The 9,889-nt window shown below is 44.3% G+C and overlaps 1 protein-coding gene across 1 annotated transcript; it reads left to right on the forward strand.

Annotated features, from left to right (window-relative positions):
• Positions 1 to 822: 822 nt before the first annotated feature.
• On the forward strand, positions 823 to 2,699 carry CCIN (calicin). The gene has a single exon (XM_063128503.1). It carries the CDS (start codon positions 924 to 926, stop codon positions 2,697 to 2,699), a length of 1,776 nt encoding a protein of 591 aa, XP_062984573.1. The 5' UTR covers positions 823 to 923.
• Positions 2,700 to 9,889: the final 7,190 nt, after the last annotated feature.

The following is a 9,889-nucleotide window of genomic DNA, read 5'->3' on the forward strand; positions in this document are numbered from 1 at the left end:
GGCTATTTGCCTCAGTTCCATCTACCTGGATTTCAATGTTAGAAATTCTGCACTTTTCCAACTTTTAGTTGGTGCGTACATAGGGTGACCATATGAAAAAGAACAGGGCTCCTGTATCTTTAACAGTTGAATTGAATAGGAAATTTCAGCAGGTGTCATTTGTATATATGGGGAACCTGGTGAAATTTCCTTTTCATCCCAACAGTTAAAGCTGCAGGTGCCCTGCCGTCTTTTAAATTGGGTCACTCTAGGTTAGCTCCTGCAGCTTTAACTGCTGTGATGAAGAGGGAATTTCACCAGGTTCTCCATATATACAAATGACACCTGCTGAAATTCCCTTTTCTGTGCAACTGTTAAAGATACAGGAGCCCTGTCCTTCTTTTCATATGGTCGCCCTATGCATACAACTCTAGTGTATGCATTTACAATGCCTGGTGTGTGTGTTTTTAAATGTAAATTGCAGCCATGGGAAGGGGGGGCTTCATGATTGAGACTGTGGTGTTTGGGAAGGCTACCTTTGAGACAGATCACATGCAATGGACCCTAATAAATTCAACAGGAACATATTCCTATATGACTATCACTAAAGCATACTGCTTTACCTAAAGGCTTCTCAAATCCTCAGATTTCCTTTGTACCAGACAGCCTGCCTATACAAACACGCTCTAAGCAGCCTTACCTCCAATCGACGGCACGTCTTTGATTCTGAACCACATCTGTCAGCCAAGAAACTTATATTCTCTCATTACAAGAGGGGTAATCTGAAAGGGCTGTTTTCAACACATGTCACAGGTAATTGTGACCTGGCAACTATAGCTTATGACATCACTCCTCTTTATCCAGAGTGGCTTTCAACAACTGGGCAAAGAGTCCTCTATACTTAATACCATCATCCTTCATTCCAGACAAGCTTGGCTCCAAAAATGAGGATGCAGTTTACAGAGAAGAACCACAACAGTTTCATAATGCAGGCCCTCAACAAACAGAGAAAGAACAAGGAGTTTTGTGACGTGGTCCTCAGCGTCGACCAGAACTTCTTCCACGCCCACCTCAACATCTTAGCAGCCGTGTCGCCCCATATAAGGACTCTGATCTCAAGCAATGACATGAAGGCCGACGACGAGCTCTTCATTATCATCGACTCCAAGTTCCTGAGCCCTGCCTTGGTGGAAGAGGTGCTCGACTACTTCTACACTGGGAAGGTTGTGATTTCGGAAAAGAACGTGGAAGACCTGCTGAAGGGAGCCAAGTATTTCAGTTCCCAGACTCTGAAAAGCCACTGCTCTGACTTCCTCCTCAGGTCCCTCAAGAAGGACAACTGCCTCTCCTACATGCTCCTGGCCAATACGTACAACCTGAAAGAGGTGGGAAATGCAGCCTACGAAGGCATACGGGACAACTTCCATTACTGGGCAGGCCCTAAGGGCATCACAGACTTTGTGCACTGCCCTTCACATGTCTTCAGCCGGCTCATTAAAGATGATAACCTTCACGTGCAAAACGAAGACCAGACATTCCTGGCTCTCATTCAGTGGGTGAAATACAAAAAGAGTGAGAGGGAGAAGTTTTTTAAGAAGTATTTTGCCCACATACATCTATCTGCAGTCTCCACCAAGACGCTGCTTGCTGGCTGCCGGGAAGTGTTGCTCTTTGAAGACCACACCGGCCCCCTGTCCCGGATAGAGGGTGTTTTGAGCGACCGTAAACATGGCAATCCTCAAAGCTTGATGCTTTACCAAAGGAAAGGGGCGCTGATGGACTCCGTGGTGATCTTAGGAGGGCAAAAAGAGCAGGGTAAGTTCAACAACGGGGTTTTCGCGTACGTCATCGGAGAGAACATCTGGCTGAAGCTCACAGACATGCCTTACAAAGCAGCTGCTCTTAGTGCAACGTCATTGGGGAAATACATTTATGTCTCTGGAGGAACGACAGAGCAAATCTCTGGGTTGAAGACCGCCTGGAAATATGATATGGATACCAACTCCTGGATCAAACTTCCGGATCTGCCCACCGGTTTGGTCTTCCACACCATGGTGACTTGTGGGGGGGCAGTGTACTCTGTAGGAGGAAGCACAGCCCCAAGAAAGTACATTTCAAGCATCTTCAAGTATGACGAAGGGAAAGAGAAGTGGGTTCTTGCTGGGAAGATGAGCATCCCCATGGACGCCACTGCGCTGATCACCAAGGGGGACAAGACGATTTACATTGTGACGGGGAGATGCCTGGTGAATGGGCGCTTCTCTCGCGTTGGGGTGCTGGACTGCTTCGACACGCAAACCCGGGACGTGGTGCAGTACATCACATTTCCCATTCAGTTCAACCACAAGCCCTTGTTGTCCTTTCCCCAGGAGAACGTCTTGAGCATACGGAGCCACAAAGAGAGCCTGGAAATAAACCTGCAGAAGATTAAAATGAACAAATCCACAAACCTTGTGCCTCTCTTGCCAAATAACTATAGCTTGGACCTTTCGCATGCGGTGTGCTCTGTCGGGAATAACAAAGTGTTTGTGTGCGGTGGCCTCATTTGTCCGGGTGACAAACGTCCAGAGGAGTATTCTATCAATCGGCAAGCGTATATGTTAGATCAAAACACGGGGGAATGGAGGGTATTGGCGGAGCCTCCCGAAGCTCTGGATTGTCCCGCTTGCTGTACAGCCAAGTTGCCATGCAAGGTTCTCCAGAAAACTGTAGTCAATTAATTTGGGAAGACAAGAGCAAACAGAATTTCTAGCAATAAAGAATGACTGAATTGCAGATCACAGGTAAAACACAAGGCGGCTCCCCTCTGTTTCTTCATCATGCATTTTGATTCAATTGTATAACCAGGGTGGGATGATATGAGCACCTGCCTTGGACACAACCAGGGACAGGGGAAGAAAATGGGCATCCATGCATCATGTAAAATAGAATCATAGAATAGTAGAGTTGGAAGGGGCCTATAAGGCCATGGAGTCCAAACCCCTACTCAGTGCAGGAATCCACCCTAAAGCATCCCTGACAGATGGCTGTCCAGCTGCCTCTTGAAGGCCTCTAGTGTGGGAGAGCCCAAAACCTCCCTAGATAACTGGTTCCATTGTCATACTGCTCTAACAGTCAGGAAGTGTTCCTGATGTCCAGCCAGAATCTGACTTCCTGTAACTTGAGCCCATTATTCCGTGTCCTGCACTCTGGGAGGATCGAGAAGAGATCCTGGCCTTCCTCTGTGTGACAACTTTTCAAGTATTTGAAGAGTGCTATCATGTCTCCCCTCAATCTTCTCTTCTCCAGGCTAAACATGCCCAGTTGTTTCAGTCTCTCTTCATAGGGCTTTGTTTCCAGACCCCTGATCATCCTGGTTGTCCTCCAGATGTGTTGGATAGTTAAAATGTTGTGTAATGTTGCCCGCCCCAGTGCGGAATATTTAATCACATTTTCAAAATGGCAGATCAGCCCTACCCAAACTCACGCCCTCCAGATGTGTTGGACAACAAAACCCATCATGACCAGCCAGCAGGATCCTTGCTGGCTGTGTGTGTGGGGGGCTGTTGGGAGTTGAAGTCACAGATACAAAGTGAACATTTTTCCAGTGCTTAACTTTTTCTGTGGATTTCTCCCTCACTGTGTTGTAAATTCATTAGTAACAATGAATGGATGCCAACTGCAAACACAATGTTAGACAACCTCTCTAGTTTTAAAGTTGTAATTCATGTTTTTTCAGATGATTATCCTAGCAAGTGTGTGAGAGAATACATATTTTCATTGAAATAACACATATGTCTCAAACTGAAGGTGCCCTTAACAACTTCAGTGGAAGAAACTTGTACTCTGTTGAAATAGATAAGGAGTTGTCAGCATATCATGTACAGATACTTGGGTTGCTAAAACTGATTAGTGCATCAACAGTTTTCAGTACTCTTGGGTTTCTTCTTCTTAAACAATGAAAGGGAAGTATTAATTAATTAATTAATTAATTAATTTAAGGATTTTTATGCCGCCATTCAGCCAAAAAAGGCTCTCACGGCGGCTTACAAAAGTATTTCTTTACAGTCCCTGCCCACAGGCTTACAATCTAAAAGACATGACACAAAAGGAAAGGGGATTGGGAGGGAGGAGGAGGAGGGGGAAAAGGAAAGCAAATTCAGGCACTACAATCTTAATTGCAAAGTTCAGCAGTTACAGTTGACAGCAGGAGGGAGGGGGTCTTCAGCTGGAGCTGGATCCAGGCACGGCGGAGAGGTGCCTGGCTGTTGCTTCCTCCCTCGCTGGTGGCTTCTGCAGAGATAGTTGGTAGCAGGAGGGAGGGGGCTCTGAGCTGGAGCTGGACCCAGGCACGGTGGAGAGGTGCCTGGCTGCTGCTTCCTCCCTCACTGGTGGCCTCTGCAGAGATAGTTGGTAGCAGGAGGGAGGGGGCTCTCAGCTGGAGCAGGACCCAGGCACGGTGGAGAGGTGCCTGGCTGCTGCTTCCTCCCTCACTGGTGGCCTCTGCAGAGACAGTTGGTAGCAGGAGGGAGGGGGCTCTCAGCTGGAGCTGGACCCAGGCACGGTGGAGAGGTGCCTGGCTGCTGCTTCCTCCCTCACTGGTGGTCTCTGCAGTGTTGCATTTAAATTTTTACAGTATCCCAATAGAAATGTCTATATAATACAACAGTCAAGGGCACAATCTTATGCATGTGTAGATGAAAAAAAAGACCTACAACTCCCAGCATTCCCAAGCCAGCATCCTCTGTAGGTTTAGACAGAAAAAAAGGACCTACACTCCCAGCATCCCTCAGCATGGCTGGCTGGGGAATGCTGGGAGTTTAGGATTTTTTTTTCCTGTCAACATATATAGAATTGCATCCTAGGTGTGTTTTTATTTTACCCTCCCTCAAATATTTCAGGTCAAATACTTGTGGTGTAGTGGGACAAAACTTAATATTTTAAAGCTTTGTATAGCTAGAGTGACCAGATATAGCAGAGGGCAGGGCTCTTGCAGCGTTAACTGTTGTGATGAAGAGGGAATTTCACCAGATGCTGCATGCATACAAAGGACACCTGCTGAAATTCCCTTTTCAATACAACTGTTAAAGATACAGGAGCCCTGTCCTCCTTTCCATCTGGTCACCCTACCTGAAGCTGCTATTTTTCATAGGAAAGAAGCTCCTATTGATGCTGATAGCAGCTTCCCTTCCCAGAGCAATCAGGAATTTTGGGGGAGGGTATATGTGTAATTCTCATCAAGACTGTGGTGGTGGTGGTGGTGGGTGGGGAGCGTTAAACCATGCTCCCCATCCCGATTGCCTGGGTGGAGGTTGCAGCTGGTTGCTGTTGTTAAATCCAATGTTATATGAGATCACACATTTTACACATTTAGTTTAGGCCCCTGGCTGCTGTTAAAAGTAGCAGGAGCAGAGCAGGTAAAAGATATAGCAGACCTGGGGGAAAGTGCAGTAACTCCCCCCTTTTTGCAGTTTCTTGTGATATTCCTTGGCTAAAACTACATATGATGCATATATGTCCAACCCCACCTCTTCTTCTTTCTTGGTGATTTAAACAAAATCACCAAGATTTGGGCAGTGGATCGATCGGTGGCTTAACTTTTCCCCTTCTAATCATCCCACGCCCCGCTGAAAATTCCCTTTCGAGCTGTTTTTCTTTCTGTGCAGGGAGATGTATATACCCGTATCTTTTTCTGGCCTATTTTTGTGTCTGGGAGCCCCTCAGCCCTGTCTCTCAGCTTCCTTCCTCGGGGAAACATCACTCACTTCCTTGGAAGCACACATCACAGCTGGCTGTAGTGCTTTAAGGGATAAGTTGCCCTTGTTTTTCCTCTTGATTGGTTTACTGCAAACTAAGGACATTTCATCCAGAGTTGCTTGTTCAATTCTTAATCCTTCCTCTCTTGCAATCCACTCACAGGGGTTGAAGCATTTTTTTTACTCATATTATTGGGATGAATTCCTTAACCGATTCTTTAAACATCCTTGAATAGAACAAATACTTCTGTGAAATTTCTTAACACCTCAGAAGTTGTTCCTTAATAATCATCATCATCTTTAAGGCAGGTACATTGCTAGGCTCTGTACAAAGCAAAAATCCAGGACAGGCCTTGCCAATAGGTTTGCAGCGTAAGAATTAAGCCAACTCTTTGGATTAATCTGATTCAATGCCTTTATGTTATGTGGCCCTAAATCCAAGCATGTTAACTGCAATCCTAAACACACTTACTGGAGAGTACGTCCCACTGAATTTAGAGGAACATATATTTAGGATCACAGTTTGGCTCTTTACGCTGCAGTCTTATACCAGGAGTATTTTTTTTAAAAAAAGGGCAGTGATGCAGTTTGGAGGAAAATGACCAAGAAGCAGAGGCAAAGCCTGCATGAAATACGATTGGTTAAGAACATAGCCAGGTGGAAACTGGTGGGTTTTGAGTGGATCCCTGCAGAATCTGGCAATTACTGCCTTTTTAGATCCTAATACTGGTTATCAGACACTGTTTTACTAGGTTGACTAGAAAAGTACTGGCCAATTGGCAACTATTCATCACCCAAGACTGAATTTGAAAACACACTGAAATCAAGGACTGTGATTAACTTGCATATTTTATTTGCTTGCGTGCAACTGGATCACAAGTATGGGAATTTAGGGTTGCCAATTTTTATTTTATTTTACTTTTTTGTTTGTTTTTTAACTGAACAGGAAGTAATTAGAGGCAGAAATCACAAGGAGAAAACCTCTAATTAAAGACACAGTAGCCCTAAAATTGGTATTACAACTGCATTTTAAGTTTTAAAAAATCGCCACAAATCAGATTTGAAAAAAAGGATAACAGAAAACATGGGACAACAACGGGCTGGCAAAGATGTTGTCCGGATTCTCCATGAAAAGTGAAAGTACAAAGGATGGCAATTCCGGACTAAATTCTCCTGTGGCGCTACTGCACACAGTTGCATTGGGTGTATGCATATTGCAACCACATGGCCAGAACTAGCTGTGTGAGTGTCTTCCACCCAATCAGTGTCCTGTTGTTCAGGTGGGAAGACTCACTGGCAGCACAATCCTATGCATGTCTACTCAGAGGAAAGTCCCATCAAATTCAATGAGCTCCCAGGTATGTATGCATAGGATTGCAGCTAGTTGCCCGCACTGCAGCTGCATGGGACAACACCACAGAGATGTGGATCTTGCATGGGTAACAAGGATAGAAGCCGGGGATTCTGCCTCAAGCATAGGTGGGCAAGCCAAACTGATATCAAGTACCCTATAATATATTAATAGCTGTTAAAAGAACATATCAGAGCAGGTTTCGTTTAGTATGAACTAGACAAATTTCAAGGTAGCTGATGAAAAGCCATATGTCAGCTTGCCCTAAAACCCTGATATGTGGCTTTTTCAGACCAGGCAGAGAAGCGCCTTTGCAGTTTTTCATTGGCCTGGTGCCTCTTGCATTTTGCTAAATCATGAAGGTGTTTATTTACTACAATGTTCCTAATTATTAGTGTTGCCACTGTTCTCTTCCTATGTTTGAACTGGAGTTTCATTTTTTTTTAACAAAGTGTTCCTGCACAGCGAGTTTTTAGGTGCTTTGAGTGGTTTCCCTGATATTTTGCAAGTTGCCGCTGCATGTTTCTTTTAAGAGAAAAAAAACCATTTGTAAATTCATAAAGTAAATAATAAATGCATTTACTCTGAGACAAAGAGTGTGCTCCAAGGAATGTTTAAAGAAAGGCGGTTAAACATGTAGTCCATGGTTCTTTTGTGTTACTCAAGAGGCAGCCAGATGTAATTATTTCAGGGAGCAGGAATATGCTAAGCTAGCTTGCAAAATTGGAGGCTGGTGAACCATATCCAGGAATTGAAAATCAGGATGTGAAGAGTGGGACTTTCTGGTGGGCCATGAGGAAGGATGGCCTTCGGGGCCTTGGCCCATCACTTTCTCCTTCTCAACGTGACTTTCCAGCCAAGTTAGCTGCCAGTCAAGATAACCCTTACACTGTACCAAGGACAACAAGCTACTAAAGTTCTACTTATGATTGCATAATAATTTACAGAGAACTGTAGCAGAGAGCTGAACCAGCAGAAAGAAGAGGAATTGAGAAACAGGAACGCTTGTCTCCAGAATTGGCTAAGGAGAAGTTCTGGGCTCTGACCAGCCCTACACAAATTTCTTAAGGTAACATTGCTCCAGGAAGAATCCATAGGAAATGTAGGGTTGCCATCTTTCTTTTTCTGGCCTGGCTCCTGCGCTTTTAACAGTAGTCAAATGTGCAGGTGAATCTTTCACAATGGTCATTTGTGTGGCACCTGTTTAATTCCTGCATATTAGGAAGCTATAAAAAAGCACAGGCAAAAGACCAGTAAAACAGTTGGCAATCCCAGGAAAATCTCTTGAGGCCACAGAGTTTTATATGGAAACAAAACATTTAAAACGAATTTTGAAAGGGGGAAAACTGGAGGGAGAGGGAAATACTAGAGCTGCAATCCTGGGAGTTAGGTTTATTGAATAAAGTGTGATTTACATTTGGGTTATACATACATAGGATCAAGCTATAAATGGTATATCTCCGCACACATACTTGGGAGTTTGACTCATTGAACGGTGGGACTTTAATTCCATAGGGTCAAATTGGGACCCTTTATCACAGGCTTTATTTATACATGAATGGCCTGATCCTATGTTTATTTGAATGTCATAGCACTGATTTCAGTGGGATTTACTTCCTAGTAACTCTGCAATCTTCAGCATGCACACAAGAAACATAGTCCTCATGTAACTCATTGGCCCCATTCCGAAGACACCTTAAACTAGGGTGACCATATGAAAATGAGGACAGGGCTCCTGTATGTTTAACAGTTATATAGAGAAGAGTATTTCAGCAGATGTCATTTCTATGCATGCAGCACCTGGTGAAATTCCCCGCTTCATCACAACAGCTGAAGCTGCAGGAGCTATACTAGAGTGATCAGATACAATAGAGGGCAAGGCTTCTGCAGCTTTAACTGTGGTGATGAAGAGGGGAATTTCACCAGGTGCTGCATGTCTACAAATGGCACCTGCTGAAATTCCCTTTTCTATACAACTGTTAAAGATACAGGAGCCCTCCTTTCCATCTGGTCACCCTAAACCATGGCTTTAACCATGGTGGTTATGCCAGAAAGCCAGGCTGTATTCAGAAGACAGCTTTAACGGTTTAAGATGTCTTCTCAACGGGTCCATTATTTGTTGTGCATAGCCCAATCCTATGCATAGCCAGTGTGGTGCAGTGGCTAAAGTGTTGGACTGGGAGTTGGGAGATCTGGGTTCTAGTCCCAACTCAGCCATGGAAACCCACTGGGTGACTTTGGGCCAGTCACAGAGTTTTATCACACCAGTGTTATACTGTGCAATCACTGCGAATTGCATGCAAAAGACTCAGAAGTTTTCCAGTTTATAATCTGCTTTTATTGTGAAGTACTCCCATGCATCCTGCTTTAATTGTGCTTCAAAGGCAAAAGCCTGGCTGTATTTTGATACTAGTTTAGTTTTCGAGCTTATCATCTGAGTGGCCACTGGGACGCAGGAGCAGGATTTGAAGAAAAAGCTTACATCTGCGTAAGCTTTAAAGATAAAGTCATCAAAATTGGCACAGTAATAGATATTAAGGAGAGCTTTAAGCATATCAAATTTGAATTGGATTGGGTCATCCGTTGATTTTTTATTTTATTTTTTCACATTTCCCCCTTAAACCCATTTCCTGGTATGCAAAGGAACTTGCCGCCCTGTAGCTTAGTGCTGTAGGGGATAATTCGAGGAAACAGGTAGGTGGGATGAAGCTAAGACTCTCAGCCCAACCTACCTCACAGGGTTGTTGTGAGGATAAAATGGAGAGGATGATTATATACACCGCCTTGGGTTCCTTGGAAGAAAAAGGCGTGATATAAATGCAAT

This window comes from Elgaria multicarinata, chromosome 6 (genome assembly GCF_023053635.1).
Source record: "Elgaria multicarinata webbii isolate HBS135686 ecotype San Diego chromosome 6, rElgMul1.1.pri, whole genome shotgun sequence".
In the NCBI taxonomy this organism is placed as follows: domain Eukaryota; kingdom Metazoa; phylum Chordata; class Lepidosauria; order Squamata; family Anguidae; genus Elgaria; species Elgaria multicarinata.

Excerpts from the sequence above, each read along its gene's own strand:
- CCIN (XM_063128503.1), top strand. The coding sequence starts at position 924 with ATGAGGATGCAGTTTACAGAGAAGAACCACAACAGTTTCATAATGCAG.